Here is a 24,256-nt window from a genome sequence, read left to right on the forward strand (position 1 = left end):
TTTTCTTCAGATCCGTGTACACTCATAAACATTGACCTTTGGTCATCTAGCATGACATATTTCCATATTACAACAATGGTGTATTAAGTCAAGGACGGTGTCAGAATATCCATAACGTTAAGTTACAGTAAGTGTGTACTGAATGTAGTGAGTATCTTAAAAACGAATATACAATAATTTTGTTGGCGGGCATATGGACAGTAATTGCTCAAAAATATATTTTCGTACATAACGATTTAAACGTGAAAGACAACTTTACGCAGATCTGTGATGTGGATTCCTTGGGTATTTTGTGCCGAAGCCAATCTGGTAGCTGATGCCGTAGTTGTTGTCCCCGAGGATGTAGTTCATCTGCTCAACTGCCCACTTCCTGTAGATTGCAGTGTCAATACCAGCATCAGCAGCCACCAGAGCGACGAATGCAGAGTTAGCTGCAGAGACAAAAGACACAAGCCCAGTCAAAGGGATACTTTGTAACATAAAATGAACATCAAGTCTATGTTGATGTTCCTTAAATTAAACTTTCTGGTCTACTACAACGTGATGAAAGTACAACTGATTAAATTTGGTTTTTCGAATGTAAGACCTTCACCTTATTTCTGCAAGAAACTTTTGGCATGGATACAACTTGGCAAAATAAGATCTTACTTAACCGAAACTTGTATGTCAATCATGCTCTTTGGGGTCTAGAGCATTTCTTCTAAATAATCATGAATGTGACCACCCACAAATACCTTCAGATTCTTGTTATTCTGGCACAATTGGGAATAAGTATACTCACTAAGTACACTCTCGTGTTGATTTCATGTTAAAATGAATAACTATTCGAGCACGCATTTACGTTTCTCTCTACATAGCGCTGGACTGCTATTGTGATGGCTATGATATTGACCTGCATATCTGTTGGAGCCCCACTGGTCTCTCCATGCCTGTCCGCATGGAGTGTAGGTGGTGGTGCCACCGGGGAACCAGCCCTTGAAGAAGCCCTCGATATCTTTCTTGTACGCAGTGTCATTGGTAGCCTCGTACAGGAGCGTCTGAATGCAGGAACACAGTCAGATTAGTATGGGTGTAATACAAACAACAGAATAAATAGTTTCATTAATAGTGTTAACTATTTCTGTTGCACCCCGATGTGACATTGCTGGAATATTGCTAAAATGATTTAATACTTTATTACTTTAATACTTTATCGACATCAATGCCAGTTGTCAATACAATTTTGGTTAAGAAATTGTTTCGAGATATGAATATTTCAGTAATATACAGCGGAGACTACATGTGTGGGTCTCGTGACACTGGCAGACAATAACAATATGGTTATTAATTTTGACATTAATACCGACCACAGAATCGTCCTATCGCATGTGTAAATAATGATTCATCACTTCATTATCATCCTTATCTTTTACGACAACCAATTCCATCAGTCGGTTACAAGGAAAAACATAGAGAAACAAGGATGATTACACTGCTTTAGTAGAAATCCTGATCATGATTCTCTCTCATTTTCGCATATCGTCGCTGTGTTATTCATTATGTTATACAATTTAGAACATTTGGAAACAAATTATCACACGTAATGTATATTTGCAAAGGTAAGTGGGTGAGCCATAGTTACAGAGGAACAAAGCTCTACCACCTGGTACCAATTTCCAGTCTTTGTCTAGCCATTGCCGTATGGCGACTGTGAAGTCGGCGTTTGTATCTTTAGGTATTCATTTACTGATAGGCATCATAAGTGTAGGTTAGTTGATTTTCAAATTGGGCTAGGAGAGACATTTATATTTTGACTGTCAGTCAACTTGAGCTTAGTACCCCTTCGAGCCAAAGACCTGTTCACCTGGCAAGCGATTCTCTTGGTGTCCCATCCCAGAGCCCACCCCCAGTGATCATCGGTGTATCCCTTGGCATCAGCAAGGTACGACTTATCCCCCGTTGCTTTGTACAGCCATATAGCACCTTCACACATCTCATCCTTGAATCCACTGGACCTGGATTCAAGACATAAATAGCTGAGTCATTTGACCTTTGGCATAAGACAAATTTAATCTTATCACAACGGTAAACTATATGGTGATCATGACAGCTACTCGGCAGATGTGAGTCTGTATAGTCCAACTCACATTCCTTCTCTGCAACACTTGCCATTCTGTAATCCAGTGTGAGTGAGTGAATGTTGATGACTGCATATCAGCAGTATTTCACCTATTCACAGCAATAAGTTTGATACATTTAACAAATATATCAAATACGCTTACTTGCTGTAAGTTATCTCTCGAATATGGCTTTGCAGAATTGGAACATTAAGAGAAAACTAGAAGCATTCATTACTTTCTATCTTATGAAGAAAATTCGAATGGACATACATACAAATACAACTGTATGTTGGGATAGATATATATCCGATCAGAACTACATGGTGGACATGACATACGTACAAGAAGAATTGCACGTTACAATGAACATACGTACGAGTAGAACTGGCCGGCATCCGAGATACTCTGGCTGTATATTCCAGGATACTTCTTTCCAAATTCATAGATCTGCTTGGATGCAGTTAGAAGTTTGTTTGCATAGGCATGATCTAGTATAGGAAACATTTTGTCAAGTCAGCATTATATCAAATATATAGTTAGACGCTGCAATGGCTGATCATAGCGCTTCGATAATTTGACACACCATGTCGCTTCAATTGTAATATATAATTTGATCTCGAATACTTTCTTGAATCGTCCCACATCTTCTTAAGATCACCTCTGTGGTCCAGTGGTAGAGCATCCACCCGGAGAGTGGAAGATCCGGGGTTCGAACCCCGGTCGCGTCATACAGAAAGACATTTAAAAATGGCACTCTGAATTAAGGGGCACAATAAGGACTGGTCGACCCCAGACTTGTACAAACAACCACACACACAAACGTCGCTAAATAAGTGCAACAGTCTTGGACGAGACGTTAAACCCGGTTTCACCTCACTTCACCTATTCTTCTTAAATGTGCTAAATGCTAAATCTGCAAAGTTTATTTTCTACCATAAGCAATGGTGCGTCATCAACATTAGCCATTGTCTTGAAGACTGACACCAACAGCAACAGCATTATCTTCTATGCAAACACCCACCTCTTTGTTTGAACGCCAGATACCCAGCAGCCATGGATGCAGCAATCTCCCCAGCAACATCGGACCCAGGTTTGCTTGGTGTGAGTTTATAGGCGGGTCTGGCCATCTTCATGTCCTCAGCGCGGCCCCAGAAGTGGTGGTCATCATTTCCTTCTCCAACCTTGGGGAAATCAGACACTAGGTTTGAATACATAGAAGGATACCGTCATTAATGATTTCATTTGTTTTGTAAGTATATTCAAGCCGTTAATGCCAGTGAATAATCAGTCCAACTGGTCGCGAAAGGCAAAATAGAGAAATTATAGGAAAGGATCACAGAAACCTAGTAATCACACCAGATGTTCACGAACATGGATTTTGTTTGTTGCCCAAAGCTGCACCCAGGCTTACGACGACGGCCTGCAAACAACCTAGATTTTTGTTTTGTAAGAATATCGCAGTTTAAAACAGGATCGATTCCTCCTTAATTAGCCATACATGAGCGCTTAGTTCAAGGGACTACCCTCCTCTGCTCCAGGCGCAGATACCAAACCTTCAGCTCGTAAGCAGAGTCTACCATGCCATACCGATCATCAACAAGAAACGTGTTTGCAAGTACACGCATACGCAGAGGCTACCACTTCATCGCCATTTCTAGACGTCCACAGAAATCAGAACATACCACCACGGAATTAGGTCTGTTATAATTACCTGGGGAAATCGGGGGAAATACCTGCCTACTACAACTTCAAAAAAGCATACCTTAGCGATTGCTGACCTTAGTCGTATTACTTTAGCTACTTGAATTAAAGATTCATAGGCACAAAAGTTCCAGTGCCTCTATCCAACTTTATAAAAATGTTATGTGCACTTCACCCAACATTAGGATGGGCAACGTTTTTTTTCGGGCAACAGTGAACACTTCTTCAGTTATCATGAACATAAAATAGTTTCAGTGTTTGACTTTAAGTTTAGGTTTGTGTTTTTGTGGCTATTTTCCATAAATGACCTTCACCGTAATCTTGACCGTGCAGGTAGCTATAGATCATCTAACGCTGCTGTCTATGGTGAATGCGGCAGAGTTCATTTGTATATTACCTATTTTGTAAGATGTGTTAAATATTGGTCAAGATTGCCTCATGTGAACTTTAATAGCTATACATATATTTGCTATCCTTTTATTAGCGAGTGTTGATAGGAAACGCCCCAACTAGGCCACACATGTAAGACATTTATTATTTTCCTACGGTTTTGTTATCGCTTGGATTTCACAGGATGTTGGTGAGCCTAAGCTATTTATTACCCAGTTTAAAGAAAGAGTGCACAACTGTTCTTTGCAAGAATGGCATGCCTCTTTAGACTCAAATGTATTACCTTGTTATCAGACTCAGAAATCATTGTTAGATTGTGAAAAAATATGTGTCTCTCCTAATGCCCTGGGAGTACAAACGTCTATTAAGCAAGTGTAGAATAGGCTGTATTCTTTGGGTGAACAGCATCGACGTAGGGGTCTATCAAAAACAACCGATGATAATGTTCTGTGTGACGCAATTGAAGATTAAATTCAAGTTGTATATGTGTGTAAATATTATGAAGATGAGTGTAAACTTGTATTACCCAAATTGTCAAATAAGCAGTATTATTCACTTAAAAGCCTATGTACTTCGCCAATGTAGTATTGCCATTTACCAAGTTCTTAACCCACCTTTTTAAGAACTGTTCCTTTTAATAAGTAATTTTGTTAATTTGAGTCTGTATATCCTCATGTGGTAACTCAAATTATGATGTTAAATGTATTTTGCATTTTAGGCCTCGTGGCCTTTAATGCAAATAAACCAGTCTGTCTGTCTGTCTGTCCTTGCAGGTAGATCACACACAATTAGGATACACTAGGATACACCAAAACGAAATCTTACCTGTGCATACAGAGTCTGACTTGCTGGAATCCAGCACTTCAAGAAGTAGTCCAAGGGCCACTTGATCATGTCAAAGAAGTTGTCTGTTTGTTTGGTGGTAGCATAGGCATCTTTCCACTGTAGGTATCCCCAGAGCAGCAGGGTGGACGAACTGGACATGGGCAAGCTGAACTTGACGTGGTCACCAGCTGGGAGCAAAGTAAGTAGTTCATAGCCCTTCTTTAAGATACGTTAGGAGAAGGGATAATAAAAGCGACACAACCATTTGTATTATCATAATTTATATTAACTTAATTAACTGTGAAGTGAGGAACAACTCTCCACAAGACATGACAAGAGGGATGAATTCAACCTTCCAAGAGTCAACTTTTCCTTTGTGTCGAGAAATATTGCAGCAGCTCCAACCTTTGGTGTCTGCATTTCACACTTTTTGGATCAATCAAGTGTCGACGAAGACTTCAAACAGTCATACCAAATTTGTTTGATCAAGGCTGCAACATTCAAGGTCTCAGTGAAGCTTTCAAAAAGCTTTATGGTAGACATGCGGAAAATATTTCCGAATTTGACAAATCAGTGATAATAATGTTCATACAACAGTTAGCGGGTGATTTGTGTCCTATTGCCATGTGGACATTGTCTACAGTGTTGTAAATGGTACTATACAGTGTCTGGGGTACGGACTACTGACCATCATACCACCCTCCAGTCAGATCCTCGCCGTTGTCTCCCTTGTCTCCCAGGGCGGAGTCACCTCGCCACTTGATGGGGTTGTTGGCCGGAAGTTTGCCTGATCTCTGAGCATCATAGAACAAGATGGACTTGCCAAGAGCCTCGCCATAGTTGTATCTTGCTTTACCGCCTCCTGCAACATGAATTTACCCTGTACATACTTCATTTGAGATGTATGTGAATTGTTACATTTTAGTCATCGCTATTTTCTGTGCAGAGTTGCGTGCCGGAGACCTCTGCTTGTGGGTTTTAATCCTCGCCTCGACCTGATTATGTTTCCAAGTTTGTCAGCACCATACCCGTGCACACTAGAAAACGATCTAAGATCTGCATTACACATACCTCTACTTTCACATCAAGTGGAAACGCACTGCTATAACTAAAATACCCTGTGAATGTTGTCAATGTAATTAAACCTGCATGAAATACTTAATTCCAGTTAGATCACTTCTTGAAACTTTTTACACGTACGGCTTCCTATTCAGAGGTATAGTCAGTGCCACTTAAATAATATGTGGACATTTATAGTTTGGCTTGATTTCTACAAAACATGTATAGTTATTTTTATATATTAGATTGCCGCAGGATCCCATGGGGAATACGGATTTTAAAGATCCCCAGTAACGTATGCTGCTCGTAAGAGGCGACCAAATGGATCTGGTGACTGCGTCTCATCGACACCCGGTGTGTATCGGCGCTCACAATATCGACCACTAGATTATATCTGGTCCAGAATCGATTATTTACAGGCCACCACCATATAGCTGGAAACTGCTGCGTGCGGCGTTAACCAATCCACAAACAAATGTTGTTGCATTTCCTCACATGTACATGTTGTTTACATACTCGGATATGGCTTGGTGCATAGAATGAACAGACGGCGCGAAGATAGAGTTCATATAAGCCTACCCATCCTGTTCCAACAGTTAGATGTTAGCTAAGTGTTTTTAATAGTATAACTGTTGGGAACCACAACATTCTGTTGATAAAAAAAACACATCCAACGAACGCACCTGTTTGCGACGTCTGCACAGGGGCCTGGGTGCCGGTACCGGTATGGGTACCCGTGTTGGTACCCGTGGTTCCGGTGGTGGTTCCGCCAGCATTGACGCCCTCTATTGTTAGGGTGGTCTTAGGGGTGATATCACCACTTGTGTGACCAACAACGTCCAGGCAGAGTTTGTCGCCAGGATGTTCATCTGCGTTCCACTGTTTGTTCGTGAGGATGTATTCCTTTCCCCCATTCGTCTTCTGGACATCGGCTGTGCCGCACTGTGAACATCGTTATAGCATACAGACCTCCTGTACAGAGTCGCAATCGACGGACGTCACAAGGTTACAAGGGCTGGGTGGGTCGGATTTGGGGGATAAAGATGCCAGTGGTCACGGGCGCTTTACTTTTTTAATATTAACTTCCATCGTACAAAATCTCACATTGTTATCATTTCGGCTACAGATCGACTGTTGACAAAGAATTATAATTCTGATGAATCTTGAGTACGGCCGGACAACCAGCAGACGTGCAAACAAATATACCATGAAATCATATCATTACATTTTCTTTTATATTTATAAGATGGCTGAGATTTATTACAGTAAACCCGAGTGATTCTTAATATTTGGATACAATAATATAATCGGGAATATAATAATATTTGATTATTTTTTATTTGGAGAAAACTCTATTCCGTATAGAAAGTGTAATGAATTCATGGCCCAACGACGCAGACACGCTTTCACACGAGCCAGAAGAGATATAATTGCCAATTTCATGTAGGTCGAAAACCTAGGACTATATCCTCACATCTAGAGAATCAACGGCCTCCGAGAACTTTAAGTGCGCCTTCCAGCTATGAAGTTCTGTGGTGATCGCGATGCAGGCCTTCGCCTGGAAGCCGCCGTCCCAGTGGTTGCCGATGGTGACGTCCACCGCCGAGGTCGCGGCCGCTAGAGCCGCCAGTACAAACACCAGCATATTGTCTTATAACAGAAGAAAAGTACTATTTAAATTATCGTTCTATGATATTGCAAGAAAAGCAACAAATAAACAACATTTCCTTAATCATAAGAAGTTTCTTCTGAAAACAGAGTCGATTGTACGATTACGACATATATCATTATCAAGTATTTATGAACCATTAGTGATGATCAAGGGTGTTCACGAAAAGGTGAGCGTATCCTGCATCTCCGATGGATTCCATCTCAAACACATGCAGTGGCTTGTCAATTATTCACCTGAACGGGAACATAGGGTACTGTCATTTTTGTCACTGATCGATCGATCCAGTTACGATCTTACGACCAGAATGGTTTGCTGAAAATTAATTCTTTCCCGGATTTTCCCAGGGTCCGAGTTCTTTGACGTATTCTTGGCAATTGTTACATTTCTGGACTATGCAACTAAAGCACTATTTTCAGAACCGACATTTACTGATGTTAGAGCTACTCTACGCTCTACGTGGTAACAATATTCACTTATTTATTCAATGTTAGGAAACCTTGATTCAGTCTCACAACAACACTTCCTGTGGCTACACAAAACATGCTGTAAAAAAAGCACACAGATTCTCCTCTGCAAGCTTGAAAAGAATATAGAACGGCGTTGAACCCAGCACACTCGTTCCCAACTTACAGTGATTTCAGTTCTTGGACATACTTTGGACTTATAGCATGGAGTGTGTATCACCATATATCAAATATTGTTTTAGACGTTTTAAGCAGTAACGTAATTTTAGGTTTTGAAACGTTATGTCAGACAGTTTTACACACAAAAATGTCAGTGACTCAAGACCAACGTTCACACATGTCTTCATTCTCACGGTGACCACACCTCAACCAGATGTCTGCAGCAGGATGGCCTTGAAGTAAACCAAGGGCCTTGGTAGAATCACATGCAGGTAAGATTATTAATGTTTGTTGATGAGGGAAACAGTTGTCTTCTCGTTTAGCGAACGGACAATCACAGATAAAACAATTCCAAGGCATCAATCAGGAAAACATTTTTCATTTTTCATAATACCCCTTTTCCACAATAATATATATGTCTATATACATAAAAACAAGGGAGTAAAATAAAATATTCATGTTAATATTTATTGAATTACATGAACGTTTGACGATAACGAAACCAATCTTCACATGTCTCAGTCTATCTTCTGTTCATTGTCTGATGACAACAGGACAGACGAGTGTAAGAGATAAATGGAACAGTGCGTTACAAACAGAGGCACAGGAATCTAATAAATTTCCGATTAAAACAATGAAATTGTGTACCCTAACTGTCAAACACCTATTCCGTATAGATAAACTACAGGAATGAAACACATTCTCTAAAATGTCGCACCTCTCTCACAACGATGGTCTCGTATTTTAATGCAAAATTCAATTCAATCAGCAATGTTGCTTAGGCGTGGTCTCAGTATGAATTAAACGGAGTCCAATTCACATTGAGACCTTGTGACCATTATGCCACAACTTGCTAGAAAATGGAAACTAGCCTCTATTTTCTTTCTTACACTTGCAGGTTTTGATTTTCTGACATGGCCAAATACGTAAGTATGTCAAAATTAAGTACCCAATGTATTTGATGTTGTTACAAATCCTAAACACACATTTGTTCAAATAAACAAAGTCTAGTTCTCATACTTCTGATTACATTTTCAGAAAGTTTCGCTGAATTCGTGTGGCACACAGATCCTCTGTGCCTAATTCGTTCTTTGAGATGTGGCATTTCATTCCTGTTGTTTTTCTGCGGAGTGTGTGTGTGTAGGTTATATATATTAATTGTCAGAGTCTTGTGTTAGAAGTGAAATGACATGTATTTGTGCCACGGAATAATTCCAATTTCAGGCATAAGTAATGAAAACCTAGTTGTTGAAAGGTGTCTCACATACACACGCTTACCTCCTGACTACTGACTATGTTTTAATGTTGCTTAATTCTTATAACATTCTTATACCATACAGATCCCGTAGGGCTACCTCGTCCTTTGAGAGATGGCGTTTCATTCCTGCAGGTTGTCTGTAGAGTGGGGTTTTTGATAGTAACCATTCATTGCTTTAATCAGAACTTCAAAGTACTGTCACAGAAGTGAAATGACATGCATTCGTGCCACTGACTCACATATCAGGCATAAGTATTTGAAAACCTTCCCTTACCTTGTCACTCCTGACTCGGTACGTCTACTGAAGACGCTGTAGTCGCCCCACCTCGCCTCACCTGTCACCGGCCTTATCTTGAAACCTACTTTCCAAACACCAATAGTAATGATACACGAAGAAGCGCGCAGCTGAAGTAGAAACTTTCAAAATATAGAATTAAAAATTGTGTTGTGTCACGTCGACCTGTGCTCAGCGCCCACGTCATAAATCAGAGGAAATTAAGCAACGTTGGTCATGGAGAATACTTGAATTGATGACCCTTGTCGGCAGCTTAACTCCTGCCAGTTTCTTGGGATTCGATCCTAAAGCACCTGTAGCACATGTGGTGTCTCCTTTAGCAAGTGACGCTAGCAATGAATGGGTACCCTGTACAATGAAATGGCAATCTTTTAGCGAGTCTGAGAATTAAAATACCATGCAAATGGTCCATTGACTTGGGTCATTATGATGAAAAGCTATCAGCAATCATATATCCGGTACTCTACTTTCCTGACTAAAATAGTGAGTGCTATATCACGGCTTGTGGGAGAAAACCCGTAGTGACCTTTCTTAGACGTTTACCTCTTTGGTAAACCCTTTTCATGAGAAATCTCTGCTAAAGGGAGTGAGTATGGTTTTACGCCGCTAACAGTAACATTCCAGCAATATCAAGGCGGGGGACACCAGAAATGGGTTTCACACATTGTACCTATATGGGAAATCGAACCCGGGCCTTCGGCATGATGAGTGAACGCTTTAACCACTAGGCTTTAACCCCTACGTTCCAGCAAAGGTGAAGGGATTAGTACACACACACACACACACATGTTTGATGGTGGCTGAATATGAAACAACAAAAAATGGTTATTGGATAGTGATATTTTCATACGGGTTTCATAGCTGTATTTTCGACCTTACGTTTGCAGTATTTCGACGACTCTGTTCAACCTAGCAACGTTGAGATAACGTTTGTAATTTTTTAGGTTAATATCAATTTTCAAGTATTTACCTTCTTTTGCTGGGCAGTTTATATCCAAATCTAATCTTTACCAGTGATGATACCAAATGTTCGCGAAAATGTTAGCGTATGTTCACAAACGCTCACATGAAAGTCTATTGTAAACCTAAACACACGGGAACATATGGTTCAAGTCAAATGAGGGAATTTCATCAGATATAGTTTTTATCAGTGATTCTTCGAATGCATAAATGTCCTCCAAAAGTCTACTATACTGAGGCCTTGAATGTTGGAAACGTATCAAACAACTTTTGAGCAAGAGTCGTATACCTCTCTTCGAAATAGTCTTTCGAAAGAGCGTGGGCGGTTGTACCTCAAAATTTGCGAAATGTCGGCACCGATGGTTGGAGCTGATGGAATATTTCTCGACATAAAAACAAGAATATTAGACAGTTTGATGCTGTCATTATAACCCAAGATTATAGGCTTTTGGCAGGCCTTTTAACACTACTTTGCAACGCGAATTGCAACGCCTTAGACGATCGTTACCCCTGTTGAACAGTGATATATTTTGCTTTTAACTAAGCTTTTCAATTATGGTTTCATTATCAATGGCCTGTCATTCCAGACATTGCATGATAGACACCTAGGGGAAAGTACTAAATATGAACAGGAACGTTTCTTATATTCTGCACTCTTTGTATTCTTTGATTATTATTCAAGGCATGGCTGTATAATACTTATAGATCTGTGGGAAAGTAACTAAACATTTACTGAAAAAACATCAACATACATTTAATGGAAGAACATAAACATACCTATACTGCAGGAACGTAGCCACACATTTACTGCAGGAGCGTAGCCTTACATTAACTGGAGGAACGTCGCCTTACACGTACTGAAGCCACGTAGCCTTACATTTTCCAAAGGAATGTCGCCTCACATTTACTCCAGGAACGTAACCTTACATTTACTGAAGGAACGTAGCCTTACATTTACTGAAGTAACGTAGTCTGACATTTACTGAAGTAACGTAGCCTTACATTTACTGAAGGAACGTAGCCTTACATTTACTGAAGTAACGTAGCCTTACATTTACTGAAGTAACGAAGCCTTACATTTACTGAAGTAACGTAGCCTTACATTTACTGAAGTAACGAAGCCTTACATTTACTGAAGGAACGTAGCCTTACATTTACTGAAGTAACGAAGCCTTACATTTACTGAAGGAACGTAGCCTTACATTTACTGAAGTAACGAAGCCTTACATTTACTGAAGTAACGAAGCCTTACATTTACTGAAGTAACGAAGCATTACATTTACTGAAGTAACAAAGCCTTACATTTACTGAAGTAACGAAGCCTTACATTTCCTGAAGGAATGTAGCCTTACATTTACTGAAGTAACGAAGCCTTACATTTACTGAAGTAACGTAGCCTTACATTTACTGAAGTAACGAGGCCTTACATTTACTGAAGTAATGAAGCCTTACATTTACTGAAGTAACGAAGCCTTACATTTACTGAAGTAACGAAGCCTTACATTTACTGAAGGAACGTAGCCTTACATTAACTGAAGTAACGAAGCTTTACATTAACTGAAGTAACGAAGCCTTACATTTACTGAAGTAACGAAGCCTTACATTTACTGAAGGAACGTAGCCTTACATTAACTGAAGTAACGAAGCCTTACATTAACTGAAGTAACGAAGCCTTACATTAACTGAAGTAACGAAGCATTACATTAACTGAAGTAACGAAGCCTTACATTTACTGAAGTAACGAAGCCTTACATTTACTGAAGTAACGAAGCCTTACATTTACTGAAGTAACGAAGCCTTACATTTACTGAAGTAATGAAGCCTTACATTTTCTGCAAGAATATAGTTTTTCATTTACTGAATGAACATGACCATACATTTACTGAAAGGTAGCCATACATTAACTGAAAATGAATATAAGAAGCATATTTTTCAATATTGATAAGAAATATCTGCTAAAAGGAATGTCACTTGGAATGTCAAGAACGTTTCAAGCATTTACGCTTTCATATAATGTCGAAGAAAGATATCATTTGGTCAACTTGCAGTAACTTGCAGTAAGATTGGCTTCAGTGACACTGGTTGAACTCAAAACTTATTTCCTGGTCATATGATGCCAACCTAACACTAACTATAAAATGTCAGCCTTCCAAAATGGTGGCACCACGAAGACCTATCACATAGAAATCCGGAAAATATCACAGAAGTAGGGTACTGCTTGTTGATAAAAACCATTGCGGACAAATGACTGTAATATGATTAGACGACTGATCGCGCTCCTCTGGCGTTAATATATCAATGATAAAGTTATTGGTACCCGATGAGTCGACCATGGATCTAGTTCCGTTGTCTCACGACTATTGTGAGCTATCAAAAGATACAAAGTTGCGTTTCTCTGAGGGTGCTGAGTGTGGCGTTAAACAACAAACAAACAAGACATAAAAGCACAACTGAACGTAGCCAGACTCAAATGCAAAAAATTCAAGAACGCTAATGCATCTGTAAAATGTTCGAGCAGAACATTAGCCTTTCGGCACAAATGAAAATACTATCTGAGGCCGTTAGATAAAATTCGTTTGTACAGTGCAAATATACAGTACCAATCCTTAATCATTAACAATACAAAGAAACATTCAATATTTTATTTCATTCAAAACAGTCCGTGACACTTAACCGTGACACTTTGGTGCAGGTATGGCTGGCAGTTCCTTGGCTTGCACAAGGTGAGTTAGACCTGAAGTAGAAGGCATCAATTATATATATACGTAATTAACCGTAATGACTGATTCTAATAATCATTACCTGTTACAATTATTGTCATATATTGCTCAAATATAACATGAAAACTGGACATATTGAACGTTCTGGGTTGACATTTATATGAACTGTCTCGGAATCTTTTCGATTTCAAAGCATGTTATTCTGGTTGCACATCACACCTCAGACGATATACGAACCAGCGAGAGCAGACTGGAAGCCGGAGTTGTAGTCGCAGGCCACCTCGTTGTGGACGTAGTCCTCCCTGTTGTCCTTGTAAGAGTCGTCATTACCAGGACCTCCAACAATGGCGCCCACAAGGATGTGAGGGCTGGGGCCAGCGGTGTGGAGGTTAGTCTCGGAGCAGGGAGCTGGAATGTCAGGGCAGGAGCTGGAATGAAGAACAGTTTGTGTGTTTGTTTGTTTGTTCTTTAACGCCGCAATACTCCAGCTTTATGACAGCAGTCTGTAAATAATCGAGTCTTGACCAGACAATCCAATGATTGACACGATGAGCATCGATCCATGCAATTAGGATACGATGATGTGCGTTAACTATGTCATCGAGTCTGACCACCCGATCCCGTTAGTCGCCTCTTACGACAAGCATATTCGCCTTTTACGGCAAGCATGGGTTGCTGAAGACCTAGACCCCGGATCTTCACGTTTGTGTGAGACATATAAGAAACAAAAGACTCGTGGGAGTTGTTTATCGTACAATAAAACACGGCAGGAATATAAACAGCCCCGATTGGTTTGTTCTCCTTACCGTGTTTTATTGTAAGTCAAAACAACGACCACGAGTCGTTTATAGCTTATATCCGATGTCAACATTATGTGCAGCCTCTTTAAGTGTGTTGATAAAACATACAAGCTTTATAAATACTTATCAGTCTCTTAATAATGGTAACTCCCTGAATAGAATCCGACAAGTCCAGTTTGGTGGGTTACCAGGCTCGTTAAGTTTGGTATTTCCCGCATACTCTCACAATCCTCACGTCGATTATCTGTACCATTTCTCCTAATATTGATTGTCATATCTCTCCCACTTTTGGGTGCGATCGTTCGACCACTGCGTTTATCGGCGTAGCCCAACATACCCAACACTTCCCTCTCAAAAATAACGTCGTCCATTATATGACGTTATCAAGTGGCGAGTGCATAACCGAAGACTTACGCGGATCTGTGATGTGGATTCCTGGGGTATTTTGTGCCGAAGCCAATCTGGTAGCTGATGCCGTATTTATTGTCCCCGAGGATGTAGTTCATCTGCTCAACTGCCCACTTCCTGTAGGTTGCAGTGTCAATACCAGCATCAGCAGCCACCAGAGCGACGAATGCAGAGTTAGCTGCAGAGACAAAAGACCCAAGACCAGTCAAAGGGATACTTTGCACCATACAATGAACATCAAGTCAATGTTGGCCTTTATATTTCTAGACATGTTGGTCTAGTACAACGTGACAAAACCGCAACTTATTAAATTTGGTTTTACGAAATGATAACCTATAAGGTCTTCACCTTATTACTACATGCATCTGCTAGCAACTCCTCTATTTTCCTGATTGCAAAAACTCTTTGACATGAATACAACTTTTCACTCAGCCATTATCAGTCTCAATTATCTGTGGAAACAGATTCCATTCGGCGTAAAAGGTAAAACTGCTGGGAAAATTAAGCAAATGGCACTCTTATCATAGGGTTACTTCACCGAAATGTATTTCTTGTTTAGTGCATTTCTTTATATTGATCAGTAATGGGACTTTGGCAAGATCATCTACAAATAAGCTCAGGTTCTTGTTATTCTTGCACACTAGCGAATACGTACACTCACTAGGTACATTCTTATGGTGATTTCATGTTGTAATTATTAACTATTAAAACACACATTTAAGTTTAACTCACCAGAGCCGTGGACTCCTATCGTGGGTATGAAGAATTGCTTTCTATTATTTTCGAACCTCTATTTGCTTCAAAATGAAATACGCCTATATATGTTTATTAGATTGACCTGCATATCTGTTGGAGCCCCACTGGTCTCTCCACGCCTGTCCACATGGAGTGTAGGTGATGGAGCCACCAGGGAGCCAGCCCTTGAAGAAGCCCTCCACCTCCGCCTTGTATGCAGTGTCTTTGGTAGCTTCGTACAGGAGCAGCTGTACAAGCAGATAAGCATAGGTTTAATCCAAACAGTATGTACAAAAGTGTCATTCCTCTTTCTTTTGTCCCAAACGTCCGTTACAAGGAGATATTTTACACTGATCATTATTATATTTCATTTACATTTATTCACATAATTAATTCAGTTTAAAATGTAATATTGAAAATTTGGAAACACATTATCACCCACAATTCATATTTGATAAAGGTAGGTGTGTGAGCCACAAAGCTCTACCACCTGGCACCCATTTCCAGTCTTTGTCTAGCCTTTGTCATATGTCGAACTGTGAATTCACCGTTTGTATTTTGGGTATTCATTTATTGACATGCATCGTAAGTGTAGGTTAGTTGACAACCAACTTGTTTGGACTGCCAGTTAAGTACCCCTTTAATCTAACTTGAGCAAACCAAAGACTTGTTTCACCTGGCAAGCGATCTTCTTGTCGTCCCATCCCAGAGCCCACGCCCAAGCATTCTCGTGGTATCCCTTGGCATCGGCAAGGTAAGACTTGTCCCCTGTTGCTTTGTACAGCCACATAGCTCCTTCACACATCTCATCCTTGGATCCGCTGGACCTGGATTGAAGACAAAACAAAGTCATTGATAACGTTTCTCACCTTTGGAATTACCCAATCTTAATCTTATCCAAACGGTATCCTCCATGACGATCATGACGGGCTTTCGGAAGGCTACCAGTGAGTAGGTATTGTCCAAGTCACATTCATTCTCGGCATCATTGGTTGTCAAGCACCCGCCATTCTGTAATCCAGGTTGACTGAGTGAGGGAATGTTGAAGACTGCATACCAGCAGTATTTCAGCTCTTCGGGGCAATAACTATTATATACTTAGCATTAAGCCAAAATCAATCCTGTCTTTCGAATATGGCTTTACAGAATTGGCACCTTCAGAGCAAACTAGAAGCATCCGTAAGCTTCCACCTAGCGAACTTAAATTGATATTTCCTCCAAAGAAAAATTAATCCTACGCATCTAAAATCAAAAAACAATTTAAAGAATTAACAGCTTGATGTGATCGTGTATGATGTGTGACTCTTGGTGTTGGCGTATTAACTTATATACTTCAAAATGCATCATTCGGATGTGATTAATACTTTGCCTGTAAACTTGAGTGCGAGTGAGTGAGTTGGGTTTTACGCCGCTTTTAACAGTATTCCAGTTATATCGCGGCGTGTCAGCTTAATGTGGGAGGAAAGCCCGAAGTGATGCAGGTCTCAGACGTTTTCCACTTCGCTGAAACCCACGAGCACGGGTATGGTGCTGTCAAACCTAGAAACATAATCAGGGTGTAAACTTGAAGACGTTACCAGACACCACAGGAATAAATACGTTGGACGTACGTAAGAGTTGAATCGCACGTTTCTATGGCCATACGTACGAACAGAACTGCTAGGATGAATATACATCCTAGTAGGTCTGCACGATAGAATGGACATGCATACACATATAACTCTATGTTAGAATAGACGTGTGTAGGAATAGAGCTGCACGCTGGAAATGACATACGTACGAGTAGAACTGGCCGGCATCGGAGATACTCTGGCTGTATTTTCCGGGGTACTTCTTTCCGAATGCATAGATCTGCTTGGATGCAGTCAGGAGTTTGGTCGCATAGGCAGAATCTAAACATTTTGTCATGTCCGCATTATGTCTAATTTATAGAAAATGGTCAGACGGTACAACGACTTATCATAACACAGCTGTCAATATTCCAACGCAGCTCTTCCAGAATTTGAAAAACCATATCGCTGCAATTATAATGAATAATTTGATCTCCATTACTATCTTGTGTCGGCAAACATCTCCTTCTGAAATGTGCGTAATGCTTAATCTGCAAAGCTTTTTATTAACCAAAAGCATTGGTGTGTCATTAACATTTGTTGATACCAACAACAACAGTATTTAGCATTTCTTCATAGAAACACCCACCTCTCTGTTTAAACGCCAGATACCCAGCAGCCATGGATGCAGCAATCTCCCCAGCAACATCGGACCCAGGTTTGCTTGGTGTGAGTTTGTAGGCGGGTCTGGCCATCGTCATGTCCTCAGCGCGGCCCCAGAAGTGGTGGTCATCATTTCCTTCTCCAACCTTGGTGAAATCAAAAACTGGGTATGAATGCATGGAAGGATACAGGGATTAAGTGTAGGTTTGTGTTTGTACTTGTGTCGCCATGATTTTGAATACACTTTTATTAAACCCCACAGTAGTGAGTGAGTTAATGCTTTACGTCACATCGGCAATAATTCAGCCAACAGTATACACTTGTATTAGGATACACTAGGATACACGATAACGAAATCTTACCTGTGCATACAGAGTCTGACTTGCTGGAATCCAGCACTTCAAGAAGTAGTCCAAGGGCCACTTGATCATGTCAAAGAACATGTCTGTTTGTTTAGTAGTAGCATAGGCATCTTTCCACTGCAGGTATCCCCAGAGTAACACGGTCGAAGTACTTGACATGGGCAAGCTAAACTTGACGTGGTCACCAGCTGAAGAGAAAAGTATGTAGTTCATAGCCCTTTATTAAGATACCTTAGGCGAGTCGATACCCCAGGGATAATAAAAGCGACACAACCATTTATATAATCATTCATTACATTAATTTATTTAAGTGAAGTGAAGAAAGCTTTTGACGAAAAACTCTTCTCAAGACTGTATGACAAGAGGGAGGACTTCAACTTTCCAATTGTCAACGTTCACTTTGATGTCTACATTTCACAACTTGTTAGATACAGCCGTACATGCTCTTTCTACCAAGAAAATACGACTCCTGCTCGGAAGTTGCTTGTTCAAGGTTGCAACATTCAAAGCCACAATTACGCCTTCAAAAAGCTTTATGGTAGACATGTGGTGAACCTTCCAAATTCGACAAATCATAGAAAAAGATAATGGCTGGTGCAATTCCCTATTTTGACTTGTACCATATGTTCCCGTGGGTTTTTTTCAGGTGAACAATTGACTTGCCTTGTGCTTGTGGCAGGTGCCACCGGTGGTGCAGGATACGCTACACCTGGTGTCATCACTATTGGACAGTGATTCAAGCACAAGCTGTTTCAACAATCGATTCTCCTTTCAGCAGAGATTTCTTATGAATATGTTGCTGTTATTTACACAGGGTATCCAGGAGCGGGTATACAGTACAATGTTTTGTCTAGGGTGCTACTTGTCTGTTAGTACTAACCATGTGGACAGTGTCTACAGTGTTGTAAATAGTACAATACAGTGTCTGGGGTACCAACTACTGACCATCATACCACCCTCCAGTCAGATCCTCGCCGTTGTCTCCCTTGTCTCCCAGGGCGGAGTCACCTCGCCACTTGATGGGGTTGTTGGCCGGAAGTTTGCCTGATCTCTGAGCATCATAGAACAGGATGGACTTGCCAAGAGCCTCGCCATAGTTGTATCTTTCTGTACCGCCTCCTGCAACACGGAATTTACCCTGTACATAACTTGTGACTTTACATAGTAGACATATGTGATTTTTTATATCTTTAGTCATCAGAATTCTCTGCGCAGAGTTGCGCTCCTTAGGCGCACCAGATACCTATGCTTGTAAGTTTGAATCCTAACCACGACCTTTCGCGGAGTTAAAACAAACTTACGTGCTGAGTCATCGCAACACTGGCTAACTACCCTGTATACGTGCTGTCATTTTATTGAATCCTGCATGATAGGATGTTTCTCTTTATTTCAGTTGCAGCTCATTTTAAAACTGTCTACACAGGTTCCTATTTAGAGTTATAGTCAGTTCAGATCTAGTATGTTGACATGGAATGTTAGATTGCCGAAGTTAAGTATACCGCAAGATCCGTGTGGAATCCGTGTGAGAATAGATCCCCAGCAAACTATGCTGGTGGTAAGAGGCGACCAAACTGATCTGGTGTTCAGGCCTGCTGACTGCGTGTCATCGAAACGCGGTGTTGATCGGCGCTCGCAATATAGACCAAAGGATTATATTTGGTCCAGAATCGATTACCTAACAGTCATATTGCTGGAAACTGGAGTGCTGCGTTAAACAACAAACAAACAAACGTTGCCGCAATTCGTCAACATTTACATGTTCATGTTGGTGAGAACCTTGAATACGGCATGGATTTGTGCCTATCATGAACAGACAACACGACGATTGTTCATATCAGGCTAGCCATCCCATTCCAATAGATAGATATTACCTATCAAAGTGTTTTGTTGCTGCTATGAAAAAAAGAAAGAAACATCCACCCAACGCACCTGTTTTGGGCACCTGTACAGGGGCCTGGGTGCCGGTGTGGGTACCGGTGTGGGTACCTGTGTTGGTACCCGTGTTGCTTCCGCCGGTGACGCCCTCTATTGTTAGGGTGGTCTTAGGGTTGATATCACCACTTGTGTGACCAACAAAGTCCAGGCAGAGTTTGTCGCCAACATGCTCATCTGCGTTCCACTGTTTGTTCGTGAGGATGTATTCCTTTCCACCATTCGTCTTCTGGACATTGGCTGTGCCGCACTGTGAACAACGTTATAGCATACAGACCTCGTATACAGAGTCGCAATCGACGGACGTTACTAGGTAAGGGGGCGCTAATAAAGATGCCAATGATAAGAGGCGTCTTACTTCTTTAACATTAATTACAATCATACATAATCTTGCATTGTTATCATTTCGGATACAGCTGTTGACAAAGAATTATAATTCTGGTGAATCTTGAGTTCGGCGGGACAACCAGTGGATGTTTGCGTGGAATAGCCTCATTGCTAAGGCGCCCTAGACAACTGGACCTGCTGTACACCCTTATCTTACAAGAGGTTAAATTAAATATATCATAAATTAATATCATTACGTTTATATCATCTGTTTTTTGTCATAAGATAGATGAGAAATATTCTAATAAGATTTACCACAGCAGACTACAGCAAACTACAGCAGGACTCTATGGTTCTTAATATACAATGATATAATCGGGAATAAAATAGTATATGACTGTAGTTCTTTAGGGGGGTCTATTTGGGTTCTGTCGCGGGTTTTTTTGTTTGATTAACTTGCATCGCTCGCACGTCGCCACAATGCAAATACTCTTTCGCACGAGCCAGAAGAGATATGATTGTCATGTACACGTAGGTTTCATATGCATAAACCATTCGACCGATGAATACGAAAGGCAACCTCACATCTAGAGAATCAACGGCCTCCGAGAACTTTAAGTGCGCCTTCCAGCTATGAAGTTCGGTGGTGATCGCGATGCAGGCCTTCGCCTGGAAGCCGCCGTCCCAGTGGTTGCTGATGGTGACGTCCACCGCCGAGGCCGCAGCCGCTAGAGCTGCCAGTACAAACACCAGCATATTGTCTGATAAGACAAGAAAAAACTATTATTTGATGATATTACAAGAAACGGGACAAATCATTCAAAACTTTTTTAATCTAATTTTATTGACATTAATAGGTCAAATGGATTTGGCAAAAGTTGTCCAATTTAAAACGCCTTTTCCATCAACATCTATACAGATAACTGACAATAGCGTTAATATTAAACATTGAAACGAATAACGTGCATACAAAATTCGATACTTTATGGAAATAGTAAAATTAGTAATAAAATTACATAAACCATTGCCGTGATGAATGATGTACGTTTTCTCATGGCTTTCCACAGAGGCATTGTTGAGTTTTCTGACAAATTGACTTTAAATAAATCTGCATTCAGGGAACTACAGCAATGGGTATGAAGTATATTTGCTCTTCTATCCCCAGAGGAGAGGTAATAAGAGGGTAATTTTTATCTGGTTTCACACTAAAACCTGAAAATGTAGAAGATTTACATTCCAAAGAAAGGTTATTCCATAATTTGAGTGTGTCTGATATCAAAGGGAGCCGGTAATTGTCAGTTCGAGCGTGAGAAATACCAATATTTGTTCTATTTCTTAGATTATATTGACTAATAGTGGCTCCTCTTGGTGGTAAAAGGCCATTCAAGTAAGCGGGGTATCAGTAGTTAAGAAATTTTTATAGAGATATAGTTTTTAGTTTTACGTCTGCTTGACAGTGTCTTCCATTCTGTTTCATAATATAAATTAGTTCGAGCTGCGTATTTAGGAAGACAAGTGACTATACTAGCTGATTCCAGCTGAATCTTTTTAAGTTTGTCAGAGCTGACAAAGGTACAGTTTTCTCAGACATCAGACGGTATTCGAGACTAGGTCTTTTAAACACAATGAAGAGTTTACAATATGTTGATATGTCGAGTGTATATGTTAGATTCCGTTAAGAAAAAAATCAATGATGATGCAGAATTGCTTATTCTGTCACTGTGGGTAGACCATTTCATATTTTGGGATAATGAAGTGGTGTATTGTTAGAGACAAAAATTATTTTGGGCAATATTGTTTGATTAATATCTATCTTGTTTTGTCGGGATCAGATTTTAATAGTCAATGATACATCCAGTTGAAGAGGTAAGAGAGATCATGATTCAAGGTCTCTTCCAAATGGTTAAGTCTAACAGACGATGCACCAATAGACGTGTCATCAGTTAATAAAGGAGTTGGATTCTTAAGGTCATCAGTCAAATCGTTTATGTTAACAAGGAATAGACAGGGACCCAGTACAGAGCCTTGGGGTACCCACGCTGAGGTGTATTTCAATTCGGACAGGCTAGCATTAAAACATACTTTTTCAGCCTATTATCTTCTTACATTGATTTGAGTTCTTGGACATACTTTTTATTTACAACATGTAGTATGTATCACTGTATATCTAAATTGTTTTAGACTTTTTTAGCGATGACCTAATTCCAGGTTTGGATATGTTATGTTGGACATATCTACCAAAAAAGTTGACAGTGACTCAAGATCAGCGTTTACATATGTCTTCATTCTCAGGGTGACCCACACCCCAACCATATCTCTGTAGAAGCATGGCCTTGAAGAGTTGCCTCGACCTTTGTCATGTAAGAATCACATGCTGGTAAGATTATTACTGCATGGTTGTTGATAAGGTAAAAGTTTCCCTTTTCGTTTAGCAAACGGAAAATCTCAAATAAACCAACCCCAAAGTATAAATCTGGAATTTATCATTTATTTATTTATTCTAACAATATCTTCAGGAAAGCATGTTGATGTTATTTTTTAATTTTCATAATACCCCTTTAACACAATAATACTTTTGTCCATATACATAAAAACAAGGGAGTAAAATAAAATTATTCAGGTTATTTATTGAATTATATGAAAGTTTAACGATAACGAAACCAATCTTCACAAAAAGTCTCAGTCTGTCCATTGTCTGAAGACAATAGGACACATGTGGTGTAGGAGATAAAAGGAACAGTGCGTTACAAACAGAGGCACGGGAATCTGAACCTCCGATTAAAACAATGACATTGTGTACCTTAACTATCAAACACCTACCCTGTATAGAGAAACTACAGGAATGAAACACCATCTCTAAAATGTCGCACCTCACTACCATCGACGGTCTCGTATTTTAATGCAGAAATCAGTGGAATCAGCAATGTTCCTCACGCGATCTCGGGATGTCTTGCAACTTTGGATTATCTTACACCCAGTCCATTTCATACTGGGACTGTGTGACCATTGTGGCCACAAGTTGCGAACAACTTGAAACTAGTCTCTATTTTCTTTCTTACACTTACAAGTTTGTTTTATCTTGCATGTATGGAATACTGTAAGGGACATTCTCGCGATCTCGCGATCTCGCACTCTCGTGTTTTTTGGCATATTTAGCTCGTTTCCAAATGCGAGATCGCAAGAGTGCGAGATCGCGAGAATGTCCCTTACAGTATTCCATAGGCATGACCAAATACGTAAGTATGTCTAAAACGACTGCAAAAGGCCGATTTTAAACGTATAAGCAAGTTCTTTATCGAAAAGTCATTAAAATCACCTTGGGCCAAAGACTTTCTCTTGTATAAATATAAGTCTAACGCTTCCTCTTCCTGACCCTTCAAACTCAGCGTTTTCGAAACGTTTTAGCCTTACCCATTTGATGTTACAAATCCTAAACACACATTTGTTAAAAAAAACCAAAGTCTTGTTCCCATACATGTGAAGACATTTTCGAAAATGTCGCGCCATTCTTGTAGCATTCAGATCCTGTAGGGCCACCTCGTCCAGTGCAATTTATCTATTGAGTGAAGGTTTTGATAGTAAACATTCACTGCTTTAATCAGGACTTCAGCGTCCTGTGATAGATGTGAAATGCATTCGTGTCACTGAATAATTCACATATAAGGCATAAGCAATGAAAACTTTGTTGTAGACACGCCTCACACAACAAACACACGCTTACCTCCTTAGTCCTGACTCGGTACGTCTACTGAAGACGCTGTAGTCGTCCCACCTCGCCTCACCTGTCACCGGCCTTATCTTGAAGCCAAAATTTCCATACACCAATGGTAATGATACACGAAGAAGCGTGCAGGTGAAATGGAAACTTCTAAAAATA

The 24,256-nt window shown here is 40.2% G+C and overlaps 2 protein-coding genes across 2 annotated transcripts in view; both read right to left on the reverse strand.

The window, feature by feature from the left end:
* LOC124125056 overlaps positions 1 to 10,013 on the reverse strand; it is a 28,086-nt gene extending 18,073 nt beyond the window's left edge. The window contains exons 1-10 of the mRNA XM_048394678.1: positions 9,902 to 10,013; positions 7,549 to 7,724; positions 6,758 to 7,016; positions 5,704 to 5,877; positions 5,016 to 5,203; positions 3,121 to 3,280; positions 2,476 to 2,587; positions 1,844 to 1,994; positions 893 to 1,037; positions 260 to 431 (exon numbers count right to left, since the gene is read on the reverse strand). Of these exons, the coding sequence (XP_048250635.1) occupies positions 260 to 431; positions 893 to 1,037; positions 1,844 to 1,994; positions 2,476 to 2,587; positions 3,121 to 3,280; positions 5,016 to 5,203; positions 5,704 to 5,877; positions 6,758 to 7,016; positions 7,549 to 7,719 (1,532 nt within the window). The 5' untranslated portion in view covers positions 7,720 to 7,724; positions 9,902 to 10,013. The remainder of the gene's footprint in view (positions 1 to 259; positions 432 to 892; positions 1,038 to 1,843; positions 1,995 to 2,475; positions 2,588 to 3,120; positions 3,281 to 5,015; positions 5,204 to 5,703; positions 5,878 to 6,757; positions 7,017 to 7,548; positions 7,725 to 9,901) is intronic.
* A 3,497-nt stretch (positions 10,014 to 13,510) lies between these two features.
* Positions 13,511 to 24,256, reverse strand: LOC124125057 (endoglucanase E-4-like). The gene is made up of 12 exons (XM_046488370.2): positions 24,101 to 24,256; positions 20,965 to 21,140; positions 20,050 to 20,302; positions 19,066 to 19,239; positions 18,121 to 18,308; positions 17,745 to 17,904; positions 17,326 to 17,437; positions 16,222 to 16,372; positions 15,649 to 15,793; positions 14,817 to 14,988; positions 13,840 to 14,030; positions 13,511 to 13,616 (listed from the first exon to the last, which is right to left on the reverse strand). The coding sequence occupies exons 2-12, from the start codon at positions 21,133 to 21,135 to the stop codon at positions 13,552 to 13,554; spliced, it is 1,782 nt and encodes a 593-aa protein (XP_046344326.2). The 5' UTR covers positions 21,136 to 21,140; positions 24,101 to 24,256; the 3' UTR covers positions 13,511 to 13,551.

This window comes from Haliotis rufescens, unplaced genomic scaffold, assembly GCF_023055435.1.
Source record: "Haliotis rufescens isolate VD_foot unplaced genomic scaffold, xgHalRufe1.0.p SCAF_13, whole genome shotgun sequence".
NCBI classification, from domain to species: domain Eukaryota; kingdom Metazoa; phylum Mollusca; class Gastropoda; order Lepetellida; family Haliotidae; genus Haliotis; species Haliotis rufescens.

Excerpts from the sequence above, each read along its gene's own strand:
- LOC124125057 (XM_046488370.2), bottom strand. The coding sequence starts at position 21,135 with ATGCTGGTGTTTGTACTGGCAGCTCTAGCGGCTGCGGCCTCGGCGGTG. Across the intron at positions 16,373-17,325 it reads GATGCCGGCCAGTTCTACTC|GTCCAGCGGATCCAAGGATG; the intron begins GTACGTATGTCA and ends TCTTCAATCCAG. Across the intron at positions 14,989-15,648 it reads GGGCTCCAACAGATATGCAG|CTAACTCTGCATTCGTCGCT; the intron begins GTCAATCTAATA and ends TTGTCTCTGCAG.